The following is a 27408-nucleotide window of genomic DNA, read 5'->3' on the forward strand; positions in this document are numbered from 1 at the left end:
TGTAACTGCCTCAGGCTGCTCTGAGGAATGAAGAGCTAGCCTGGGTTGACAGCCATTCCTCGCTGGTGCTGTCTGGCCTGAAAAGGTGACTGGGGGAAAGGGGCAGATTTTTATCCAGACAGACGCCCTGGGTGTGGACACTGAGTAATAAGGAAAGAAATGCAGTTCACAAGCAAATAGGGAGGAGCCACACACACTAAGCTTTTCTGAGAAACCAAAGTGGCTGGCAAGCAAGCTATGCAGCTAGAGAGATGGGGGCTGTGAATGACTAGGAAAGGAGGGAACTGATCAGAGTGGAAAGACAGATGGGAAAGGTCGAGGACTTTAGTTACTCCTTTGAAGCAAGAAAAAAAGAGGCAGCTTCATGAGAGTAAGTTAATTCAGGTCATGGGAGTGAGACTGGGCAGAGTTATTAGTAAAGACAGGCGGAGTTTTTGCCATGTGAGTCAAGAGCCAGCTGGACCCAAAGGCTCCTCCCAGGGCAGAGGGGCTGGAATGCAATCAGCGCCCCACACAAAGGACTCTAGGTCTAGGTCTCAGCCAATCCCAGCTCATAGATAAACGCAAGGCTGCAGATCAAGTCTTTAAAACCCAAGGTATCAGCTGCCTGCACTAGTGACTGGTGCCCCTCAAGCCAGAAGAGGGTGTGAGGCCTGCAGCAGTGGCCTCTTACTGGCTGGACCACCCTGATCCAGGGTGCAGCTCCATGCCCACCATAGGATTTCTTACCAAGGGCCCAGGGCCCATCAGGAGAGTCTACATGGGGCAGTGCTGGGGACACCCTACACTCTCCAGGAGCCATGTTCCAGCCAGTGACTCCTCCCACTTTGAGGCTGGAGGCTGGGATAGGACAGACTCAACCTGTTCCCCAGCCCCCAGCCGCTTGAGTCCGGGTTCCCATCAGACACCTCACAGGGCAGGCAGGGCTAGAGCTCACCAGCCATCTCTCAGAAGAGTTACTCTGTGGTAACTCTAAACCGTTCACTAAACACTGTTAGGTCCTTAAAACTTCCACCACACACCAACATAAACGCAAAATGTCAAAGGAGCCAAAATAAAATACAGGCAAACATTTTTTGGCTCCAAGGGTGGTGAAAGAGGTATCTACCCATAAAGGCAAAGAGAATATGAAAGGAACAGTTTGACACACTTGATTATATAAACTTTTCTAAAAGCTCCTTGACTGTAAAAACAAAACCACCATAAACAAAAGGAAAAGGTAAATGACAAAACGGAGGAAGATGCTGGCAAGCTGTGCCTCCTTAATGTCAGTAACAAAATGAACACCTGGGTAGAGAAGAGAACATAGGACGTGATTTAAGATTCATGAAACACAAACTACATGAACATAAATATATACAGGAAGATGTCTGGCCTTGCAAATACCATAATAAAACAATGAAAATATTCTTGCTGATCAGTTGATGAAAGGATTTTTTAAAAGTAGCCTTCTGGTGCTACCAAATGTGTGGCAAAGACAAGAAATGGTAAAGGAGAACAGCTTTTTCAGTGAGCAAATTGGTAATATACGGAAAAGCCGTTAAAAGCACATTCCCTCTTCTGCTTCAGTAATTCTTACACAAATTTATCCTAAAGCAGGAAGCACACACACAAACATTTCTGTACAAAGATATTCACTAAAGCATTACGTACAAAAGTGAAAACCAGAAAATCTCGATTTCCAATAAGGAACAACTGGTTTCATGAAGTGCCGCTCACAATACGGCATGTGAAGAAAACAGGATATAAACCAAAATATTACTGGTGCTTGTCTTCGGGCAGTGCAACCTCTGGTAACTTTTATTTTCACAAGTTTTATGACACACAGGTTAATTTTATAACCAGAAAAAATTTATCACAACATATTGCTGAATGAAAACATTTATAAAACAGTAACACAGACCGTTGATTCTACATTTGCTGCTTAAAAATATATATGTATATAAAAATACTAAGATAACAAAATGTAAAATTCCATTTGAGTAGTGAATTGTAAACTTTTATTCCTTCTTTTCTAAATATCTTCTAATGAAAACATTGCTTTTGTAAAATGAAATTATGTGAAGGGGGGAAAGTTCTGGCATGCTTGACCAGCAAGAGCCTCACACGAGTCTTGACCTCAACTAACTTGGCCTGGGGTGCTGGGTCTACTTCCCATCCTAGTTTTCCTTCCTGTTTCTTCACTCCTCTCCCCAACCCCTCCCCAACCTGCTGTTCCTGCTGCTTAATTCTGAAACCCCCCAGAAACGGTTCAGGCTACCCTCACAGTCCAGGCGAGAGACGCAGAAGGCCACTAAGGTGGTGGCACCAGGGTTGGAAGAAGAGGCTGGGCTGGAATTGGGAGGATCTTTCTCAGGTGGAAGATTTTTAGACCCTAGTGGTGAAGGAGAGGGAGGAGCAGAGATTTCTATTCTGGACAGCGGGCTCAATGTGGTGGAGAGTACGGGAGACGCAGGTGCAGATCAGCTGAGTTAGCACAATGGTCCTGGGGGTGATGTCCAACAGGAGGTGAGGCATGTGGAGGGTGAAAGTTCAGGAAAGGCCTAGATTTGTGTGTGAAGAATGCAGGAGTGAGCAGTATAAAGTCACAGAGTGGATAAGGTTGGCCACGACTGAGAGAAAAGCACAAACCAGGCCCATGGCTACTGGAATCTTCGGGATTCTCCCTGTTAAGAGGTGAGAACACTTTAAGAGGTGGGAGGCAGCAACCAGACTTCAGTGGCTGAAATAAATGAGTTAGGAGAGTGGAGGCAGCAAATATTTAGGTAAGTTCTAGCAGCTGGTGGTAGGAGAGGCCACAAACTGACGGTTGACCAGGTTTCTGTAGAATACTGAATTTGTTGTAAAGATTTACCGTCAAGTAAACTTCTTATAGCTCCTCTCGACCGCGCTTAGTGAGCCGGCTCGCAGCCGCCTGCACCAGACTTCAGCAATACGTGAACCGTGAACTCCCTAATGTTCAAGCTGGTTTTAGAAAAGGCAGAGGAACCAGAGATCAAACTGCCAACATCTGCTGGATCATGGAAAAAGCGAAAGAGTTCCAGTGCTTTATTGACTATGCCAAAACCTTTGACTGTGTGGATCACAATAAACTGTGGAAAATTCTGAAAGAGATGGGAATACCAGACCACCTAACCTGCCTCTTGAGAAATCTGTATGCAGGTCAGGAAGCAACAGTTAGAACTGGACATGGAATGACAGACTGGTTCCAAATAGGAAAAGGAGTACGTCAAGGCTGTATATTGTCACCTTGCTTATTTAACTTATATGCAGAGTACATCATGAGAAACGCTGGACTGGAAGAAGCACAAGCTGGAATCAAGATTGCCAGGAGAAATATCAATAACCTCAGATATGCAGGCGACACCACCCTTATGGCAGAAAGTGAAGAGGAGCTAAAAGCCTCTTGATGAAAGTGAAACAGGAGAGTGAAAAAGTTGGCTTAAAGCTCAACATTCAGAAAACAAAGATCATGGCATCTGGTCCCATCACTTCATGGGAAACAGATGGGGAAACAGTGTCAGACTTTATTTTTGGGGGCTCCAAAATCACTGCAGATGGTGACTGCAGCCACGAAATTAAAAGACGCTTACTCCTTGGAAGAAAAGTTATGACCAACCTAGATAGCATATTCAAAAGCAGAGACGTTACTTTGCCGACTATGGTTTTTCCTGTGGTCATGTATGGATTTGAGAGCTGGACTGTGAAGAAGGCTGAGTGCCGAAGAATTGATGCTTTTGAACTGTGGTGTTGGAGAAAACTCTTGAGAGTCCCTTGGACTGCAAGGAGATCCAACCAGTCCACTCTGAAGATCAACCCTGGGATTTCTTTGGAAGGAATGATGCTAAAGCTGAAGCTCCAGTACTTTGGACACCTCATGGAAAGAGTTGACTCACTGGAAAAGACTCTGATGGTGGAAGGGATTGGGGGCAGGAGGAGAAGGGGACGACCCAGGATGAGATGGCTAGATGGCATCATGGACTCGATGGACGTGAGTGTGAGTGAACTCCAGGAGATGGTGATGGACAGGGAGGCCTGGCGTGCTGCGATTCATGGGGTCGCAAAAAGTCGGACATGACTGAGCGACTGAACTGAAGCTTCTCATAAGTCTGGATTTCCGGCTTTCCTCAAGAAATAAGATCCAGCATCACTGGGTAGCTACTTCTGCTCGGCAGTAACCAGCAGGCATCAAACACAAGTGACTTGATAGCAGCAGTGCCCCACCAGTGGGAGTGGGAGCTCCAGCCCTTCTTGTCTGGCCCCTGGGGTAGAAGATGAGGAAATACTTCCCTTTGTGAATGAAAGCGTCCATTAATAAAACAGAGGCCAGCGTTTGCTCCAGAAGCCCCACATCTGCCCCTCTGAAGGCAAACCCTGGGACAAAGAGACTTCAATTAGGGATCCTGACCAGACTGGGAATGCCCACTTCCCAGCAAGAGACATGGAGCCACTGGCATCACACACGTTGGGGGGCAGGTTACCCACTGTCCCAGGCTCAGCAGCGCTCGCAGGGCAGCTTCCCCTGGGGGCAGGCTGGCTGCTGGAGCTGGCCAAGGCTCCCCCAGCTGGGAATTTCTTGGCTCCGTTTCCTCCACTCTCAGCCACACTCCTTGAATTCCCACCAGATGGCAGGCAGCCTTTCCTTTTCTCCAGATTCACACGGTCCATTCCCTTACCTGGGGAAGACGACTTGCTATTTTTTACGATGACTGTTACCCTTCTATAGCAAGATCTGAAAGTCTATCAGTTTTGCTTTCTGTAAGTGAAATATTTGATGCTGCCTAACATTAAAAAAAAAAAAATTCTTCTTCCCCTTATTATATAATTATGCGTTGTCAAAGAGTCATTAGCTAATTATCAGTTATTTTACATTGATTCCGATCCAAAGTGCGCTTGCACTAGACTGTGGCTTCACTATCGACTTAATTATCTGTACTACTGCCAAATACAAAATTCTATAAAGACTTGGTAGTGTAAGTTAAGAACTAATTATAAGCAATTTCATTTTATTAAAGCTTGCTCACTGATCAAAGGCTGGAAAATAATACGACCTTCAAATGCTCAATGGCAGAGTTGGTTAAGACTTGATTTTCTCTTCCCTGTGTCGTATCGTCCAAGCTTCCTTCCCTAAAGATGGGTCCATGGAGCCCAGGAGTCCGCTTCCATCCTAAGTGTAGCACTCGTGACGGATTGAGATTGGTATGAAACCTGTCTCCTATCTCTGGACCTGAGGTCAAGTCCCTGTAAACAACCTTAGGGCAAGTCATTTAAGGCATTTCTGAGCTGCCACTTCTTTACAAAGCACACAGGGACTCCACGCCTCTTTGTGGGGTTAAGTCAGACAACTGACATAGAGGACTGATAATCAGTATTGGTTGCCTGTTTATCCTCCCACTACACAGAAGTCTGGATTTCTGCTCTCAGTCCGAGTGGCAGTCTATACTTGCACTGACACACTTGAGGTCTTGGCTTTTTCACCTGAGCCCCTTGACAGAAGATGTTCTGACCAGAAAGTGAAAACTCAAGAGAGACTCAGAAGCAATGAGCCTACCTACCCCTTGTTTATGGACTCTTCCAAGGGGCTTTAGTATTCCTCTCACTTAACTGCTGTTATGACTCTTGGACGTGAGAATCCAGCACCTTTTGCATGACGACGTCAAGCCTCAGTGAGAACGCCTGACCCTGTAGGTGGAACTGGAATGTAGACTCGGGTCTGATGAACTGCGAAGTCTGTGACCTTCTCTGTTTTCCAGGCCCCTGCACTTTCTGGCCCACTCCGCGTTATCTCAGTTCCCTGGCTCCTAATCAGCACCTGTGATCCCCCGCTTCCCTGAAGACAGCCTGGAGTCCCCAAAGGTTCTGCCAGGCTGAGAGAGGAGCAGAGAAAAGGCTGCACCTCAGAGACCATTCAGAGGTGCAAGGCCTTCAGTCACAACATGGTCCCCTGGAGTAAAAGCAAAGCCTCCAAAAGGCAGCATTAGCCATTCCGAAAGGCAGCATTAGCTGTTCCAACCAGCAATTAAAAAAATAAACTGCTGTTTTAGTCATTTGGGTGAGTCACAGCAGAGGATCTGAATGTCTTTGCAGAGCAGAGCAGGAACCCTCTGGTATGTGTGTGAGGTCCCACTGCTTGCAGGGTGAGCCCCCCACAGCCTTCCTTAATACGGTGCTGGCACAAGCACCAAGAGGTTTGTACGCGGAAGCATGAGATGGTTCAAGACCATCAACGCCCTGCTCCAGGAGAGAGAGGCCAATCCATCCCACTAGTAAGCCTCCTCTGGGTTTTTATTGGGCTTAATGCCCATTCAGCAAACTGATTCTCCTGAGTGCCAACTTCTCCAAGAGTTGTGGCTGTGCAAGTGTTGCACCTCTGAGACTTCCCTTCTGTCAGAGCACTCCTTAGGAATGCTGAAAGCAGCTTCTTTCTTAAGGCTCTATTATTCTTCCTGCGACACAAATAGTAGTTTTGGATAACTTACTATGTAAAATCATGAAACGTCTCCCTCCAGCACCAACTAGAGACCAATAACAAGTTGATCCAAAGGACTAACACAGCCTGGGTCTATTTTAGAGTAGTAAGACAGGTGGAAAGAAAAAAAAATTTTAAATCATCTGGGACCATAAAGAAACATAAAAAGGTTGAAAACTTATGCCCAGACCACAGGGTGGCGAGTTTTTCCTTCTTTCTTTCATCTCTCTAAGTTTTTTTTAACGTAAAAACGTACTTGCTTACAAAAAAATATTTATCTGAGTAGTGACTGGCTATTTCAGGAAAATACCAAGGACACAATTTTATCCACGCCCACCGTGAAGCTGATTTTAAAAAAAAAGCCACATACGCCCTCGTGTGGCCGCAGCGGAAAACACCTGGATTTAAGTAAGAAGGAGGGGCTTCTTTTAGGAGGCCTAGAATTTTCTAAAGGCCTTTGCATCTCTTCCACCCCTTGCAATTTTACTACACGTCAGAACTTAGAAGCTGGTGTACTCATATGGTAAGCTTTGACAGGTTTCATGTTTTTAAAAATACATACTAAAATTATAAGTATATATCACCCACACACTCCCTTAAGACTAGCTGAAACTCCATCACAGAGACACAGACCCTGTGAGGACAAGCAGTGATGCTCTGGTGTGTGAACAGCTGGGCAAGGATGCGGGGTGAAGGAACCCACTGCTGGAAGCAAAACAGATTCCAAAGAACAAAAGCAGCTTATTTCCCTCCTTGGAAAACAAGTCCTGCTTCTGTTCCCACTTTGGTTATCAAGAGATCAGATGCCCAGGCCAGGGACCAGAACAGAATTTAAGATAATACCACAAAGACTGAATTTCATACCAATCCATCAACATGAACTTGACCTCCAGACACTTAGGCAGTTATCACTCAACATTATGACACACAGGTCAGTAATCTATTTCTTTAAAAAAGAAAAAAAAAATTCATCTTCCCCTTTTATCAGAGGTATAGGCTACCCCATATCACACAATTATAAAGTATATGCGTAAGTGAAAGGATTTTTAAATGTCTTTTAAAAATGTTTCAATGTTCTCTCATTAGATAGAAATAAACTATTCTTCTCAGAGAAGGAACTGAAGACACACCAAGGCAAAAACGGCACTCACAGTTTCAGCAGTGGAAGGCTCTCTCGCCACATGCTTCTTAAATTCTAAGAGCATTAGCTTAAACTATAAAACACTTTGACTGCACCAAGCCTCAAACCTGGGGCACCAAACATACACAGACATAAGATACCTCTTATGTGCTTCCAGGTCCACAGAGGATTCTCTGGGAATCTCTTTTAAGTACTAGACTTAACCAAGGCTAATACTGAGGCTGAAATACATCGTGAACAAGTGAGGAGGATAAATAATACACTCCTGTGACAACACGGAGGAAAAAAGCATAAAGTGAATAAACAGAATGAACACAACCAAAGTTGAACCCCACACACTCACACACCCCATCTATAGAGAGAGATTAGTGACTGGAAGAAAACACCGAAACACCAACAGTGGCTATGCTCCCGATGGCTGAGACAAGGGGTGACTGAAGCTGCTTCCTCCGTTCACCTTTCCAAATCCTTAATGAGCACGTACTACTCCTTTACAGTGAAACAAACATGCAGACAGTGACGGCTTTACTGACTGAAGAGTTGTTACCTACCTCACTTATCCTAAAATTTGACCAAGACAGAAACTAGGCTTGGGTCCAGCATACGACTCCAATGTGTCATGAGAGGTGAGGAGAGCAGGATGGTGTGGGTGGATGGAGGAGATGGCTGGCCCACTGGAATCCAAGGCCCTGTGCTGAACCTTGGACTCTGTGGGACCCTGGGCATTAAGTTCGCTTTTCCTGTCAAAGGCTAACCAGCATAGCGGTTCCTAATCGCCAGTGAGTCAGTAGCTCCTCTCTCTAAGTCAGGGACCCTTCTCTCCAGGAAAAAACCCAAACATGTCCACAAAGCCTTTGGAAATAACCCAGGAGGCTCTGGGTTCTCCAGAGGTCCATGGACCAGCTTAGAACACTGGTTGGTTCGTATGTTCTCTTCGGCAGCTCTGTCTCCACTGCCACGGGGAGGCATGATATGGTCCTATTTCTGTTTCCAGTATCTTTGCTGAAGGACTGGTCTAGCTGCTGCTAAAGTATGCCAAGGTCATCAGTTTTATGCCCCAACCAACAGCCACCTTTCAAAACTGTGGCTTAACTACTCCACCGCAGTTTTCTTTGCAGACAGTAAGAAGCAATGGCACCATACTCAAAAATTTCAGGATAAACAAAACCCTCAGCTGCTGGTATAAAATCAAGCAGTGAAAGTCAAGCACAGAAGAGGGTAACCGAGACAGCAAGAGGAAAAAAGAGAGACACCTTTCCCAGAGGTATTCCTGCTGAGCCCTGGCAGCACAATTAGGAAACATGTTTTAAGAACACAGTTACCCTGGCCTCAGAGTTCTCCAATGGTAACAGCTAAACACAGAAGGGATTACAAACGAACTCCCGTGCCCAAACCATCTTTGATTAGCGATAACTTATCTGCCAATAGATGAGACTTTCTTAAGCAACTTACTACATGTAAGTATATCTTGCTCCATTTCTCATTTCCATCACCAATCACTTATCCATTCAAAGCCAAGAGAGTATCTTCCCCAACCCCAGGATTCAAACAGGACTGACAGTTTTCAATTCTGAATACTCTTATATTAGCGCCACTTCAAACGTCAAAACAAATTAAAAAAAAAAAAAAATCCACACCAGTCAGACTGCTACAAAACAGTTCTTTAAACAGGTTGGAGGGACGGGTATGGCTTCATTCTGCTGCACCGCCATTATGTCTGGCAGTTTTGCTTACCTAATTCTGTTTCTGAAACAAGCAACATCCAAAACAGACAAGAGTCAGGAATGTGCCGATTGCCTCCGACGTTTCCAGGCGCTTCCTGATCAGGCCTTCTTCCTGGCGTTACTGAGCTTTCTCTCCCTGACTCTCAAAGGCTAGTTCCTTTCCCAGGACTGACACAGGGGTCATCAACCGTATGTACCCAAAGTATTTAGACTTGAAAGTGACTTTAGAAGAGGGTATAGGGCTATCCACCCTGGTATACCCCCTCTGTGGGGTGGAGGGGAAGGAGGGCAGGGGTGAGAAAGTCACCCCTTCTCAGGAAGCAACCAAGGCTGACACAGAAGGCAGGATGCACTGTTAAGTTCTGACCAGGATCAGACTGCAAAAATAATCCTTTTGGCCTCAGAAAACCAGTCTGAAGCCAAGGTGATCAGCTTAGTGAAGTAATCAAAGTCACTCAGTCGTGTCTGACTCTTGCGACCCCATGGACTACAGACCACAAGGTTCCTCTGTCCATGGGATTCTCCAGGCAAGAATACTGGAGTGGGTTGCCATTTCCTTCTCCAAAGGTGATCCGCTTAAAGTCAGGTTTAAATCCCTTATGAGTTTACCGATGGCATTTTGTTGATGCTGATCACAATTCTTTCTCTGAACTACCATACTACAATGCTCTGTAATTCTTTTTTTTTTTTTTTTAAAGGAGGCAGGTGTTTAAAAATGGACTTAATTGTTGGTTTTTTAAGACAATTCCACATAATATTACTAGTGGGCTAATGATGGAATTCAGCTTGCCCCCCTCACCCCCCACCCCAGGCCACTCTTCAAAGCAAGCTGCTTTATAGAACTTTCCCAACTGTGCGATAATTTTGGAGTTAACTAGCAACAAGCCTGAAAATTTGGTTACGTATATAAGTACAAAGCTGGTTCATCAAATCCCTGTTCTGGCCCTCAACCCAGTGCATTTCAACTAAGGCGTCATCTACTTCCTTCTTAACGTTTATCAGACACTTGAATAAGTAACGTCCAGCCACTCCTTGGAGATGGTTCCCTTTTTCAGACACTGGGCTGCTGAAGGGCTCAGAAGCCTCGTGGTCCTGGGCTCCATTACTAGAGCCTTTACAACCTTCCAGAACCTCCATGTCCCCCTTTTCCTCACTCCTTTCATCCTCCGTGGGTTCTGGGTTTTCCTCCTGGGAAAGCGAGTCCTGGCTGGGGCCGTGGCCCTCCACAGTGGCAGACTCGCCTTCTGGCGGAGCAGGGCCCCCCCGGGCACTCTCCTGGGGACCCTGGGCAACATCCTGGCTGCTGCCAGACTCTTTGGGGGGAGCCTTTTTCTCCTCCAAGGCTTCGATCACGTCCTTGGGCGCCAAGGGCACTTCTCTCAGCTGTCTCACTCGGTCTCTTTTCTTCCTCCGTAAGTGAATCCAGGAGTTTTCTATGGCCGTTAGGAAAAGGCTGATTTCCTCCTTTCCACAGGGAACTCGTTTATGTTGAACCTGTTTGAAGGAAAAACAATTTTACAGATCACTTTTCTGCTCTGAAAACTCCTTTTTAAAAAAAAGAAAAGAAAAAAGATTATTTGTAAGTACTTCTTCAATGTGCTTATCAACCAGGTACCTTTAGATCAGTGAGGATTTTTTCAATCCATGTCGTCACAACCACGATGCCTTCCACTGTCTCAGGGCCCAGAGATGAGGCTTTGAGGGCTAGTTCTTTCATCACAGACCCCAGGACTACAAATGTAATGGGCTTCCTTGGCTTCTCTAGTTTTCTTCGCTTACTGGGTGGTGACTGAAAGAAAAAGAGGGCACAGGAGAATAGGGGAAGGTCATCCAAATAATCAAATTTCATGCATTATAATGAATTCAGCTGGGGGAATCTCCATGACCTTTGCTACCAACTGTAGAGCCCTAAAAAAGAACACAGGCCTTGGCATGTTTAATACTTAAAACAACTGTGCCAAATGGGTTTATCATCTCCCCATTTTATAGGCAGGAAAAACTAAGATACAGAGCAGCGATGGAATCTGCTTGAGGTCACATGGTTAATATTTGTAAAGTTAGGATTTGAATCCCAAACCTAGGTATTTTCTGCCCGTGTTTTATCAGTACGTAACTCGTCTGATTACTAAATGTCCTTCATCTACCTGCTGTGCCCAAAACAGGCCGGTGCAACTATTTCTTTCAAGGCAACTCAAGGACCCCAAGGGCACTGTGTTCCTTTCTATCAAAAAAAAAAAAAAAAAAAGCATGGCTTAAAATCACCACCACGGAGCCCAAGCTGATACGTGCTGAGACTTGCTGAAAGAGAGCAGCTGGTGAGTGGCAGTTTGTGAGAACGACCAGGGCACCAGGATCGCACGAGCAGAAGAGGATGCTGAATCCAGGCACGTTAGGGTCAAGCCAGTGCCCACCTATGCACTGCCTCTTGGCTGGGGAGGGGACACTAGCGCCCACGAGGACGGTGGATTTGAAAGCTGATTCCACGTAGCTCAAGGCTGTCCTCTTCCTTTAAATTTCAACCTTGGAAAGTGAATTACACTCTTACCACTAGAGGGACTCAAGTTCCATTTTAAAAACCAAATGACACTGCTGTATTTAAAGCTGATTTCTTTCAAGTAAAAGGTTGCCCCCTGCCCTTTTTTTTTCCAGTTAGACTCTTAGCTAAGATCAGATAAATTATGGACACTTTAAGAGACTGACTTGTAAACAAATTTTATCAAAATTTGAAAATGAATTTAAGCTAATTCTAAAGTTAGGATCAAAATGAGTAGGATTATAAGAAAAGCTCAAAAAGAGACAATACCCAGTCAGCTTTGAAGATCTTTTCCTAAGAAGAAGCATTTGATAACTGTGTGGCTGTGAACCAGCAACAGAGCACCTAAGTACACACACAGTGAGGCCCAGCTACTGGGTGAGGCCTTGCAGGGACTAACTAGCAACTCCCTGACCCCACACACACAAGAAAATAGCCCGTTTATTCTATGCTAGAACACTTTAAGATGGTATTTCCTAGAAACAATCAACTTTTTCTCTTTATACCAGATATTAACTAATAAAAAAGGGAAGTTAAAGAATAGAAAACAAGCTTAGAAGAAAAGGACCAAAAACAAAGGGTGTGTGTATGAGTAAGAAACCTGCTCTTGAGAAATGAACGGCACACTCTAAGCCCTGAAGTCTGAACTTGCTCAACTAATGTTTCAGGCAAGATGGGACAAATTCATATGGGCACCAAGACAGCAGCATTGTTATTACCCAATTGCCCAACATAAGAAACACTTATGAGAGCTGAAACTTTGCACTGAGGAGCTTGATATATGATTATTAAGCTGTGGGTGAAAAAAGATGGTGGTATGTAGGAGCAGGATGGGAGACAAGAATCAAATTATTCTTTTCACTTCCTGACATCCAAAGCTATTACCATGGAAAGGTCACCGTCGCAGGGCCATCCCCGACAGCACACCAAAGGTCATCTACAAATATGGCTGGAAGGATAGCACCTCGTCTCTCTTTGGACAGAGGCGGGAATCATTTGTGCTCACAAATTCCAACCAGCAACATGAAGATATTGCTGTATCTGTCATTTCCTGCAATAGTCTCCTCCAAAAGTAAGAATGGGCTTTTCTAGAACTTAAAGGAGAGAAATGCACCCTCATCAAACTTAACAAGAGCTCTCTCAAGGACCCACTTTCAGAAACAGCAAAACAGCTTGTTGCCCTGTTACACCAGAACAAAAATGAAAACTTCTCCATCTCATGTATGGCGCCTTTACCTTGCATCCGGGCTTCAATGTGCCATATATAATGGTCAATCAACAAATCTGGCATTTCTGAAGATTTTTAGTGAATTGTTTTCACTCTCTCACACACACATTCTCAGGATTTAGTTTTACTCTTGGCCACGTCTCACAGCTTAAGGATCTTAGTCCCCCAACCAGGGACTGAACCTGCACCTTTGGCAGTGAAAGTGCAGATTCCTAACCAGGGAATTCCCTAGTTTTAGTAAAACTAGGTAAGCACTCAAGAGACAGATAATTTATACTTTAGAAACTCTAAAAGCTTTTAAATGATTAAACATTAACTTAAGTCTGGCTTACAGCAATCATTCCTCATCCTTTCTTGCTCATACTGAAAATTCTCGGTAGGCAGGGCCAGAGTAAAATACAGGAGCAAGTCCTAATAAATTAATAGTTAAATTCAACCCCACAGGTTCAACAGCAGGTAGTTTTATACCCTGCCACAACACTATTAAATAGAAGATGTCTGTTTTTCCCCAACTGAGATGATCTTAATTTGCTAATATGCTTTAAAATCTTAAACCACATATATTTTCAATGAAGAATGCTATACTCAAACTGTCATAGTTTAGAAGACAAAGTAACAATTTAACACTTTAGAGCATAATTTAAAAAAATCAATAACGGTTAATTCAGTTTAATGTAAAAAACTAGAAGGTGAATTTACAACTGATTTTGGGTTAGAAGATGAACTACTATATCACCCAGCTGAAATTACAATGTGAAAGAAGTCTGGTGGGGAGTTATACATTCTGCAGAGAACACAGGCTTTGCATCTTTTACACTGCAAGGATTCCATGAATAATTATCAAAATGGTAGAAGCTTCAAGTGTTACCACACTGAAACCATGAACTGGACAAAAATAGTTCTTACATATTTAAAATACACTTTACCTAGCAGAGCTGTCTTTTTTTTTTTCTTTTAAAATATTTATATGGCTGCACATGTCCTAGTTGTAACATGCGAATTCAGCATGTGGGATCTAGTTCCCTGACCAGGGATCAAACTCAGGCCCCGTGCATTGGGAGTGTGGAGTCTTAAGAGCTGTCTTTAAATTGCTTAAATCTTCACTCTTCCTTTAATTTCTAGACCTCAGTGGTGCAACCAGTCAGAAGACTTTCAAATCAGGTGTTTTTGCTGATACAAATCTGTATAGCATTTGCATTCTGCTAAAGCTCTGCTGCTAACTACGGTTAAGGTAGAACACAGATCTCCCTCATATCTGCAGGACAAGAAGAGGGTCATTCACTAAGATCTGCTGAGCATGAAGCCACAGCTTCCTCGATAAGACAGAGCAGCTTCCAGAATGGTCTAGAGGGGAAAGGCGTGCTCCTGCCCACCACATGGGGATCTTCCCTGCTCTGCTACATTCTGAATGGCTACCGCTCCAGGTCCTCCAGGAACAAGCCGAGTGTCTGTGAGCTGTTACTCAGCACAGGCTACTATTTATGGAAAAACAAAGCCAAGGGGCCAACACTGACACCTGGCTGGAATACACACAAGAAGTGCACTGGGATGGACAGTCAGATCATCTTGCCTTTTACATATGTGTATCAGCCCTGCTGCCATGAAGTGGACTAAGTATTTTGCTCTCCAGAAGTGTGGCTTCTTTATTAACAGCCCAGTGGCATTTCTGTTGTTATCTAATCCGACTGGTTGCTGTTTTTAAAATGTCCTGTAATCATTCCTAGATATATGTAAAAACAATACAAAGCAAAAAAAGGGAAGAAGTTATGTAGAATGCTACCTATCTAAGAAAGTAACTGTGTATTTTCTTATATTAACACAACCAACTTCACTATAAACAATGAGAGGATAAATCAGGAAATCATTTAAAAAGTGCCCAAGGAGAAGAGGAATTGACCGGGGTGAAAGAGACAAGAGAATAGAGCTAGACCTCTAACAGTATCCTTTTTGAGATTTGATTTTGAAACCATGTATGAGTATCTTTTACAATTACCAAACAACACTAAATAGCACATACAAAAAAAGGCAATCCCTAAAAATACAAAGTAAAATGAAACACCTTTTGTAAATAAATACGAAAATAGTTATAGATGAAATAATGCACTCTAAGATTTACTTTAGAATCATCAGGGCAGCTCAACATTACTGGGACATCAAATACAGAGGCGGTGAGAAGGAATGGTGGGAAATGATAATACAATATATTTTACTGAGCACCTACTATATATATCAGGCACTGTGTTATGTACATTTAATCCTCAAAACCTGATGTGGTAGATACTATCAGTAACCCCCAACTTACAGATGAAGAAACAAAAACTTAGAGAAGTAACCGGCTCAACCTAAAGACAGACAGTTTCTATATACTCTGCAATAGTTTTAGGGTAACCCACTATGCCACCGTTAAATCAAACACCAGAACAAACTATGTCAGAAGTAAGTTCATGCAGAATACAAATGACTGAAAGAGATAAATCCAGGGACATCCCTGGTGGTCCAGTAGTTAAGGCTATGTGCTGCCAATGCAGGAGGCCACGGTTCGATCACTGATCAGGGAACCAGATCCCGCACGCAGCAACTAAGATCCTGAATGCTGCAACTAAAGATCCTGCACACCGCAATTAAGACCAGCATAGACAAACAAATAAATATATACAAAGACAGGTCCAGAGAGATGTCTGTGGGCTGCATGGTTAAGAAGGCTTTATGCAGAAGCTGGAATTGAACTGGGCTGCAGTGAAGGGAAGTCCACAGAAAGGATCAGACAGAGAAAGGCTGTGAGCAAAGGCTGTAATGACAGTCAGCAAAGACCCTGGCATCATGAGAAGACTGTGTAACTTCTAATACCGTAGAAGGCAGCACAATCAGGAAAATAGGGAGTGATTAGGATGGGTGAAGGTGAAGTTGCTCAGTCGTGTCTGACTCTTTGCGACCCCATGGACTGTAGCCTACCAGGCTTCTCCGTCCATGGGATTCTCCAGGCAAGAATATTGGAGTGGGTTACCATTTCCTTCTCCAGGGGATCTTCCCAACCCCGTGAACGAACCCGGGTCTCCCGCATTGGAGGCAGACGCTTTAACCTCTGAGCCACCAGGGAACGGAAGGGATGGAAGGGAAGTCAAAGACAGATTTGGGAGGAACAAGGAGCCACTGAGGAGCCATCCTTTCTTTGAAAGGTGAGCTCAGGATGAATCCAGGTGACCGTTGCATGAAAGGTGGCTGGGATGGGTTTACAGCAAGGTGCTGAGGGGCTGCTGAGTAGGTAATACCTGGTTAGACTGGAACAAAGGGCAGTCCTTGGGCAGCACAGTGACTTAGGGCTTAGGCTGTGAAATTGGACTAAGCAAGGCCTCAACCTGACTTTTTAGAGTCTCCAGTTTTCGTCATCTACTAAGTGAGGATAATACCACCCACTTGATTATTGTCAGGTTTGAATAAAATAACAATGTGTGTGAAGCATTCACATCACAACAAAGACTATCTCTGGTGCTTGAAATCTACTATACCAATTAACATTATGCTTGCAATGCTGTTCCTCAGTAGAAGTTCTACATCATATTCCTTTTAACACTCAACAAATACTCTATGCACCAACTATGAGTCAGACATTGACAATTCCTCCTCCATGAAGTCCTCCCAGGCTGAACCATTTTCTTTTCTGAATGGCCTAATTCTCCACCATTCTGGTTCCTACCATTCATTTCAGTACTGACTCATATGAACTTTTGTATCCATACTTCTCTTTCGTAAAACTAATCATTTTAAGTGATAGGAAATGGTATCTTATTTCTTTGGTATTATCACAGTGAACGTCACAATAAGAAAAGTAACAAGAGAAGGAGCCTTAGCTTTGGTTTTGCTAAACAGCTCAGATCCCTAACCATCACATCTGTTTTAGAGCATAGTTTATAGTCTGGTATAGTACTGGTTTTTGAACCATGTCCTTCCCAACCCCGCCCTTTGCCACACTGAGCAGCTTATGGGATCTTAGTTCCCCAACAGGGGACTGAACCGGCACCCTCAGCAGTGAAAACACAGAGTCCTAAACATTGGACTGCCAGAGAATCCCCTCTAACTATGTCTTAACAGGAGAATTCTCTCAATAAATAAAATCAATACATAATACTGACAAAAGCAGATCAGAGATCTGCTGATGAGATCTCTAAAATGAGAGAGAGCCCTGAAGTACCAACCTGTCTCCAAGCGTCATCCCCTGAGCACCTACACAGAATCCCTCCTCTATCTGGAATTAGTTTGAAAACATGTGAACTAGGAAGTGGAGCACTGTCAGAAGAACCCCATTGTGACACTAACAAGGCTACCTAATTAACTTGACCCCTTCCCTCCATCTGTTCTCCAGAAAGCCCTCTAGTTATGACTCCCTGGACAAGAAAGACCCAGGCTCAGAGGAAATGTTTTGAACAGAGGGAGCTCATTTTTAAAACCAGAGTTCCTGGGCAATGCTCAGACCAAGAGTACATACCATTTACTAGAGTCACATTATTTCCCCTTTTTCTTTTAGCAAGTGTCAAACTTCTGAAAGCAAAGCAAAGCTAAAATAATGCCTTGAGCAATGCAAGAAGCTCGGACAAAGAGGCATTCTAAATGGCTTGTTAAAATTCTGTAAGGAACAGTCCTTATGATATGCTTCCTTATATTTGTCATCAGTTGGAAATGAACAGACACAATTTTATCAACACTAGGACTCGTCTTTTGGCTGTTAAAATAAATCCAAACAAGAGGAATGGGCTTAGTGTGGGCACTTGAATCAGCAGCAAATTAGAATTTTTCAGCATTCAGCATCAACAGAAGCAAGCCAGTAGGCCTGAGATAAGTGAAAACAGAAGTTGCCATAGTAACTTGCACATTTACCCTAAAAAGGCGGGAATGGGGGTGGGGCGGGGAAGTAGGTCAATGTTTCTGCTTAACTAGCTCCAGTCCTTGGCCTCCTCTCCTCACCTAAAGCAGCATGCTCCTCCCTCCCCGCCACAGCAAGGAGCAAGAGGAGAGAATGAGGTGACCACTTCAAAAAGCAGGGAGCAGGGAGAGGTCCAGGTAGCGAGAGGGAGAACCAAGAGGGCAGCCCACTGAAGCCCTCCTGAGTGCCCTGGGACCCCTGGGAGAGCAGCTGCTGATCACGGCCACCAGTGCTAAGAAACGGTTGCTGGGCTACCACAAATCAGAAATTGCCGTTTTCCCTGTAGCAGTTTAAGTGCACCTAATGGAGCACTTGGGAATGCGTTATTAACAGCTTTGGGTTGGGGGCAGTGTGGAGGGGTGAGTACTCTGGCGTGGCAGAAGCCTGGGGCCCTTAGCAAGAGGCAGTCTTTCATGGCTGAAACTATGAACAGGGCTTGAGGATGACCTAAAAGACAGGAAGGGAGGGAGGAAGGCTTAGCTGATTCCTTTTCAAAGTAAGCTGGTTTTACTACCACAGAAACACAGTGCTCTTTGATACTCTGATCTGAAATAGCTGTTAATCCAAGAGGGCAAGGGTGTCGCTGGTCCCTGAGATGGCCTGGAGGGTGCCAGAGCTCATTATCAGCTCTTCTGCCTGCGGTGCCAACAAGTGCGGAAAGCAGGTTCAACAGAAAGCACTCGGAAACAGGTGCAGTTCCATTTTCCTGCAGCTGTTAGTGTCTGCATAGGGATGAGCTAGGGCATTACCAACGATTTTAACCATTTGGTGGGAAAGCCCTGGTATTCTTATTCTAGAGGATGACAGAAAGGATAATCCCTCAGGGAGGTCAAAAAAGGCACAACCATCTTTGGTAATCAGTGAGTATTTCAAACACTAACCTCTGGATACCCTACTGCAAGGCATAGAGGCAAGTCTGGACTTCCATCAGACAGGCCATCCAGACTTGACTGGGAAAACTTACGTCAAGCCAGCAGCACACCTAGCTGCAGAGTACAGGAAGGGAAGGCTCGGTTTCAAATCTGAGCTCATGTATTCAGAAACATCTGCAAATGGCCCCCTCATACTTCCACACATCTCTACTCCTCTGCCCTATAGGAGAAGGAAAGAGGCTCACAGTTACAGCAACACTTAAGAGACTCTGGAGAGAAAGCGTGGCCAAGACCTTGGGAGAGGAGCACCCAGGACAAACCTATGGTGTGGACAGGGGACTGGAGACAGTGAACAAGACCAGGTATGAGGCCTCCATAAATACTGTGGGCAGCAGCAGTTCAAGCTGAGCAACGTGTGCATGAACGTTAAGGCGGACCACTCCAGGCAACAAGAAGTCAATCCTTCTTCCAGGGAAAAAGTGAGAACAAACAGATGCTATTCGATTACCACCTCTTACGTAGCCTAGAAAAATTATTCCAGCTAACCAGTTCAGAAACATTTTTCTTTTGCATATAGTAGCAAGCACAGAGGACAACGAGAATTTTGTGGATCATAAAATTACAGAAGAATGTTCACGGTCAAGCACATGCAAAGTAGACAAAATAAGCTAATGAACTATATCACCCAGCTTCAAAACTCATCAATATTCCAGTGCTCATCTGAAAGTCAAGACAGGACCCTTTACTCGAATGATCTCTGAGTTTTACACATCAAAAGCCTGCAATCCCAAATGGCAATTTCTACATCCACAGGAACCCGGGGAGACAGCTACTCTAGGAAAACAGCAGTGATAAAAGAGAACAGACTTCAGTTTCAATTCTTCAGGAATGTCCAACAGAAAAATCATACCCACAAGGTGTTTGTATTTGAATTTTTTAATTGCTAAAAGATGCATTTCCAACTCATTTACATTTCCTGATTCAGAATCACTGAGTTGCACAGATTCAGAGAGAAAGGTTTTATGGTCACCACAGACAGCCTTCCAGGACTGTGCCTGGTATACAACCACTCTCCACTGTGATGTAAGCATTTGGGGCAAACTTCAGGGAAACAAGACAGTACAGATTTAATTGATTTATGACCTACTAAAACCCACCATGTACTGGATTTCAGCAAAGCTAAAGGAAGGTCTCAACTTACTGGTACTGTTACGTCATCATAAAAACTCCAAGCCAAAGCCCATCTCATTGTCCGACCCTGGCAGAATTCAGTATAGGTGACTTTAGGAACCTGAAACCAAAAATCACAGCATCGAATCATTCCATTAGTTCCACTAATATGTTTCTGGCTGCTGCCTCATTTTAAATTATAGGTTGGTCTTTCTTTTTATCAGTTAACAAAGGCTAACATCCAAAAACAGCTATGCCCAGCTGCCTAATAACCAATGAGTAAATCGTTGTTGTCCAGTCGCCCAGTCATGTCCGACTCTTTGTGACCCCATGGACTGCAACACACCAGGCACCCCTGTCCCTCACCATCTCCTGGAGTTTGCCCAAGTTCATGTTCATTGCATCAGTGATGCCATCCAGCCATCTCAACAAAGTTGTAGGCTTTTTCCTTCCCATGAAACACGGGAGACAATTTATAGTTCCGGCTTCAAGGTTAGATGTATAAAACACTCAAAATGCAGCCCTTCAGAGAACAATCAAACGTTCTCTTGTTTTCTTTTTTTAGGAAAGAGAGCCTGAAAAGCCTGGCTAGACAAAGCTATGTAGTCTCCATTTTAAGGCCTTAAAAAAAAAAAAAAAAGGCCTGATTTTAATGATTTGCAAAAAGTCCCTACTAGCCCCAAAATTACATCATTAAAAAAACTAAACAAGCAATGGACAAGCAAAAACAAACAAAAAACACATTTAGGGTTTTTTGGTATACAGGAAAATTCTGTACTTCAAGTGTTCTACACCATCGAAAGTGGCTCACACTGGAATAGTAATGACAGAGCCTTACCCCTTGTATGCGAAGTTCTTCCTTCAGAGGAGCCAGGCTGCATTTCTTTCCCAGCATACAGCTATACCATCTGGGGGGGAAAAAAAAGCAGCCAAGTCAAACATTGTTTATGTGGTTACATTTTTAAACCAAGCATTACTCAAGCCAACAAGATGAGAAGAGTAGCAAACAAATACTGAGTCAAGTTACAAGTGACAGAAACAAGAATTGTATATAATGGATTTAGGCAGAGAATAAATCTAGAGAAGGAAAACATACCCACAGCAACTGAAACAAAAAGTCACTTAGTTTCTCCAATTATTTCAGGGCTATATGTATGTAGAAAGAGAGAGGGGTATCACTTATAATGCTCAGAATGAAGGCCATTCAGCTCTGGGACAGAAATTAGTTAATAAATAGCAAAAACAAGGATACACACCTCCCTACAACATATTAAGACAAACTGTAAAATCTAGCATGACCTGTACTTTGAGATGTGCAATCACCTGCAAATAACTTGAGAATATATATTGCACTAAAGTTCCAACAGAACATGAAATCAGTTTTCTCTATAGCAAACACAAATCCAAGAGAGGGAGTATGAAGATGAAGCGGACTGGTTAAAACATAAAAGGACAGACTTTATCTCTTCTGATTATTCTAGAAAGTTTGCAAAGTATAAAATTTATACGGGGCTTCTGCTTCAGGCTATGACAGATTAATTAGTAAGAAAATTGCCAAAAGGAAACTGGACAAAATATATGAAACGATTTTTCAGAACTGGACAACTGCAGTGAAGACCTATGATCTCAGAGAGGAAAACAAGGTGAATCCCACAACTGCCAGAGTTTACTGCCTGGCGGAAATTTCCAAGCTGCAATGCAGGGAAGGGAAACTAAAATAGAACCCCCAAATCCTGCTGAATTGTTGAGACAGACTGGAGCTCAGAGAGTCTGAGGCAGTAAGAATTTGAAGAGCAAAAGAGAAGAGAAGGAGCTGCACAGGGAGAGAATTCTGGACGTCTGCAGAGGAGTTCCCTGGAATATTCTGCAGAATAATGATCTTGCGGGGCAGGGGGATGGGAGGGAGGGGGGGGGGGGGGAGGCTGAGGAAAGAATTCTCAGAAAACAGTAAGCTGAACTCCTGGATTCCAGACAGCGAGGACTTAGTTTTGTGGTTAGACAGCTAGTTTGTGGTTCTACTATCTACAGCAGAAAGCCCTTGTTAAAAAAAGCAGCAAGTAGAAGAATCCTGAAAAGGATGCTGCTTTTAAGGGGGCGAGAGGCTGTTCTGTATCTGCACTAATAAAGCTTATAAAAACAAGACCTGAAAAAGGATCCAACTGATCACAAGTAATCTAAGTAAGCAGTAAAACAAAGTCCAAAACTCATTAAAGGAATACAATGAAACAGAGCACCCCCACACATCAGATACACAATGTCCAGCATTTACTAAAAAAACTACCAGATATTAAAGAAGCAGGAAAATGACTCACAACCAGGATTTAAAAATCAATCATTAGAAACAGACGAAGAAATAAGATGATGGAATTAGTAGACGAGGACATCAAAACAGCTATTAGAAATATGTCCCATAATAAAACACAGACATGATGAGGCAAAGAGGGAAGGTATAAAAACCAAACAAAACTGTAAGACATGAAAATTACAATATCACAAATACAAAATTCACTGGATTGGATTAATAGCATATTAGCCTCTGCAAAAGAAAAGATGTATGAACCTGAAGACACAGAAAAAAAAAATCTGAAATAAAGCACAGAGGGGGAAAAAAAGAAAAAGATGAAAAAAATAACACAGCACCAGTGACCAATGGGACAATATCAAGCTGTACACACAATCTGAGTTTCAAAAAAGAGACAAATGGGGGACAAAAAGTATTTGGAAAAAAAGATCAACATTTTTCCCAAACTGATAAAAACTATAAACATATATAAGTTCAATGAACTTCACACATTAGAAACATAAAACCATATTATATATTTAAAATACATAACCAACAAGGACCCACTGCATAGCACAAAGACCTTTGCTCAATGCTCTGTAACAACCTAAATGGGAAAATAATTAAAAAAGGACATGCTCTGTATGTATATGATGTGTGTAATGATGTGTATAATGGAATCTCTTTGCTGCACACATGAAACTAACACAACACTTAGTCAACTATAAAAGGTAGGATAAAAATTAAACCAAACCAAACCACACTACGGCACTTCATAACCAAAGTGCCAAAAAGCAGGGACAAAAAGGAAATCTTAAAATCAGGGAGAGGGTAGAGACTTTTTGTTCAAAAGAAGATAAACACAAATATTTAATATCAACCTCTCATCAGAAATAATGCAAACCAGAAGACAACAGAACAACATCTTTAAAGGACAGAAAGGAGGAACTCCCTGGTGGTCCAGTGGTTAGGACTCCATGCTCTCACTGCCAAGGGCCCAAGGTTCAATCCTTGCTTGGGGAACTAAGATCCCATAAGCCATGTAAGAAGCAGCAAGTCACCACTTTGTCTTAACAAGAGCTGAACAAACTAAAAATCAACTCTTCTTAAATCCATGACAGAAGTACTCATAGGGCCTCTAAAATTGGAGACAGGCAGACAAATACAAAGAAGCAACAACTTACTAAGGCAGAAACCCACCAGCAAACATCTCCGTGGGAACAACCAGTGCTGAGGTAAAGAAACCTGCACTGAAACTGACAACTTGCCAGAGACTCAGCACTGACGAGTCTGAGAAATAAAAACTCCAGGGGTACCCACTCATCAGGGACCCCATGCTTTTGTAAATATTATGTGGGAGCTTGACCAGGTTCTTATAGTGAGTAAAAGGGAAAATTCCCTTACGCTTCTGGCTGGGGGAGAGGAAAAGGAACCATTTTGAATTAGACTAGGGCATCCTGTTCTTTAAAAAGTCTGCCCCCAGGAGAAACCAATTAGCCAGAGTCTGACCTCTTGGGGTTTTATCAGATCCTGACTGACCCAGAGGAGGGATATCATCCAACTCCAGCATACTCTAGGCATCCTTTCCCACCAAAGCAGAGGAACAAACTGAGAAGCATGTGTGTAGATCACAACCCAGAGGTACAGGGTCACTGAAGGGCTAAAACCTACTCAGGGGACTACAGAATGCTTTGGCATTACTGAAGACCTGTAAGAGCAGTTCCTTTGACCAAGGACATCATGTCTTCCTATTTTAATTATAAAACACACTAAAAGGCAAAAAACACTCTAACAGTCTGACAGGCAGAGAAACCATCAGAACCAGACATGGCAAGGATATTGGGTGTTATCAAACTAGGAATATAATAACTATGATTAAGATGCTAAGGGCCCTAACGGCTAAAGTAGACAGCATGTAAGAACAGATGCGTAATGTAAGCAGACAGAAGGAGATTCTAAGAACCGAAGAAAAATGAAAGAGATCAAAAAAGCCGTAATGGAAAGGAACAAGGCCTTTGATGGTCTGATTAGTAGATTAGACACAGCTGAGCAAAGACTTTAGCCTGGGGATACCTCAATAGAACCTGCCAAAAGTGAAAAACAGAGAGAAAAAAAAAAAGCAACCAGAATATAATATTCAGGAACTGTGGGACAACTACAAAAGATGTCAAATCTGTGTAATGGAAATCTAGAAGGAAAAGAAAGAGAAAAAAACAGAAGAAATACCTGAAACAATAATGACTGAGAATTTCCCCAAACTAATTCGGTTAGATACTGAACCACAGATCCAGAAAGCTAACAGAACACTGAGCAGAAAAAAATATTCAGAAACTGCACCTAGGTGTATGACTTTTAATAAAATCAAAGATTAAAAAAATCCTCAAAGAAGCCAGAAAAAGATACACCTTACCTATAAATAAGAATTACATACAACTTGTGTTAAGAAACTATGCAAGCAAGAAGAGAGAAGTGAAATACTTATTTCAGACACAGCTGACTTCAGAGCAAGGCAAGTTATCAAGAATAAAGAGGGGCATTATTCTAAGCTAAAATGGGGACAGTCCTCCAAGACGACGTAACAATCCTTAATGTGTTTGTACTTAACAGAGCATCAAGCTACATGAGGCAAAAACTGATAGAGCTGCAAGAAGAAATAGATGAATCTTCTTTTAGAGATGGAAATTTCAATAACCCTCTATCAGAACGGACAGATCTGGCTGGCAAAAATAAGACAAGACATAGTTGAATTCAACAACACCATCAATCAATTGGATATAACTGACATATATAAACTATTCATCTTCTCAAGATCACACAGAATATTCACCAAGATAGACTGCTCTGAGCCCTAAAATACATCTTAACAAAGTTTAAAGGAATAAAAATCATACAACATCTGCTCTTAGTCCACAAGGGAATTAAACTTGAACTCAGTAACAGAAAGAGAGCTAGAAAATCCCCAAGTACTTGGAGATTAAACAATACATTTCTATATAACACATGGGTCAAAGAAGCTATCTCAAGAGAAATTAAACAGCATTTTGAACTAAATGAAAACGAAAATACAATTTGTTAAAGTCTGTGTAGTGAAAGCGGTGCTTAGAGGGAAATTTATAGCACTGAATGAATACGTAAGAAAAGAAAAATCTAAAATCAATCATCTAAGCTTCTACCTCAGGAAGCTAAAAGAATTAAATCCAAAGCAAACAGAAGAAATAAAAATTGAAATCAGGAAATCAATAGAGAAAAATCAATTATGTCAAAAGTTGGTCCTTTAAAAAGATCAATAAATTCAATAAGCCTCTAGCCAGGATAAGGAGAAAAGAAAAAACAAAAAGAGAGGACACAGATTCCTAATATCAGAAATGAAAAGGTGCAAAGATAATCTTTTCAACAAGTGGTGCTGGAACTGGACATCATATGCAAAAAAAGCCCCAGAACCCAAAACTATACACAAACCTTGTATTACTTACAAAAATTAACTCAAAATGGATCACAGACCTAAATGTAAAACATAAAACCTAGACAATAATATAAGAGAAAATCTAGATGACCTTGGATTTGGCAGTAACAATGATTTAGATACGAACACCAAAGGGAGGATCCATGAAAGAAATAATTGGCAATCTCGACGTCATTAAACTTTGTGAAAGATATGTCAAGAGCGTGAAAAGACAAGTCACAGACTGGGAGAAAATACAGAACACCTATCTGTTATCTGAAATATACAAAGAACACTTATAAATCAACAATATGAAAACAACCAATCTGATTAAAATGAGCCAAAGACCCTAACAAGATACCCATCGAAGAAGAAATACAGATGACAAACAGGCATTTGAAAAGACGCTCCATATCATATGTCATCAAGGAAACAGAAACTAACAAGACACCCCTACACACCTATCAGAATGGCAAAAATCCAGGACACGACAACACCAAATGCTGGTGAGTATGCAGGGCAACAGGAACTCTCATTCTGTCAGTTCAAAGACAAAAAAGGTCAAGCCACTTCCAAATATACTCTTACCATGTGATCCAGCAATCGTGCTGCTTGGCATTTACTCAAAGAAGCTGAAAACTTACGTCCGCACAAATATATGCACACTGATGTCTACAGCAGCTTTGTTCATAACTGTCAAAACTTGGAAGCAATCAAGATGCCCTTCAGCAGGTGAATGGATAAATAAACTATGGTATGTTCAGACAATGTAATATTGCTGCTGCTGCTAAGTCGCTTCAGTCGTGTCCAACTCTGTGCGACCCAATAGACGGGAGCCCACCAGGCTCCCCTGTCCCTGGGATTCTCCAGGCAAGAACACTGGAGTGGGCTGCCACTTCCTTCTCCAATGCATGAAAGTGAAAAGTGAAAGTGAAGTCGCTCAGTCCAACTCTCAGTGACCCCATGGACTGCAGCCTACCAGGCTCCTCCGTCCATGGGATTTTCCAGGCAAGAGTACTGGAGTGGGGTGCCACTGCCTTTTATTTGGCACTAAAAAGAAATAAGCTGTTAAGCCATGAAAAGACATGGAGAAAACATACACACATTCCTAAGGTAAAGAAGCCAATCTAAAAATGCTACATAGTGTGCAATTCCAACTATACAGCATCTGGAAAAGGCAAAACTATAGAGATGGTAAAAGATCAGTAGTTGGGAGAGATGGTGAACAGGTAGAGCACAGAGGATTTTTTAAGGCAGTAGAAATATTATGTATATTATAATGATGCATAAATGTAAATATACATGTGTCCAAACTCACAGAATATACAACACCAGGATAAATCCAAATGTAAACAATGGACTCTGGGTGGTAACAAAGTGTCGAAGTAGGCTCATCAATTTTAACAAATGTCCCACTCTGGTGAGGGATACTGAGTGTTGGGGAGGTATAGGGGCAGGAGTAAATGGGAACTCTGTAATTTCCCCTCAATTTTGCTGTACCTTAAACTACTCTAAGAAATAAACCATGTACACCTGAAATTAACACAACATTGTAAATCAACTAGAATCCATTATATATATATATATAAAAGTCTAACACACAAGAGAGAGAGAGACAAGAATGACCAAC

At 42.7% G+C, this 27408-nt stretch overlaps 1 protein-coding gene across 2 annotated transcripts in view; it reads right to left on the minus strand.

Annotated features, from left to right (window-relative positions):
• Positions 1-1768: 1768 nt before the first annotated feature.
• The window catches only part of METTL16 (methyltransferase 16, RNA N6-adenosine), a 68415-nt gene continuing 42775 nt past the window's right edge, over positions 1769-27408 (minus strand). For both annotated transcript variants that reach the window (XM_004012555.4, XM_060395319.1), the window contains 4 exons: positions 20894-20963; positions 20087-20176; positions 10950-11123; positions 1769-10828 (listed from right to left, as the gene is read on the minus strand). In XM_004012555.4, coding sequence (XP_004012604.1) covers positions 10205-10828; positions 10950-11123; positions 20087-20176; positions 20894-20963 — 958 coding nt within the window. In that variant the 3' untranslated portion in view covers positions 1769-10204. The remainder of the gene's footprint in view (positions 10829-10949; positions 11124-20086; positions 20177-20893; positions 20964-27408) is intronic.

This window comes from Ovis aries, chromosome 11 (assembly GCF_016772045.2).
Source record: "Ovis aries strain OAR_USU_Benz2616 breed Rambouillet chromosome 11, ARS-UI_Ramb_v3.0, whole genome shotgun sequence".
NCBI lineage: Eukaryota > Metazoa > Chordata > Mammalia > Artiodactyla > Bovidae > Ovis > Ovis aries.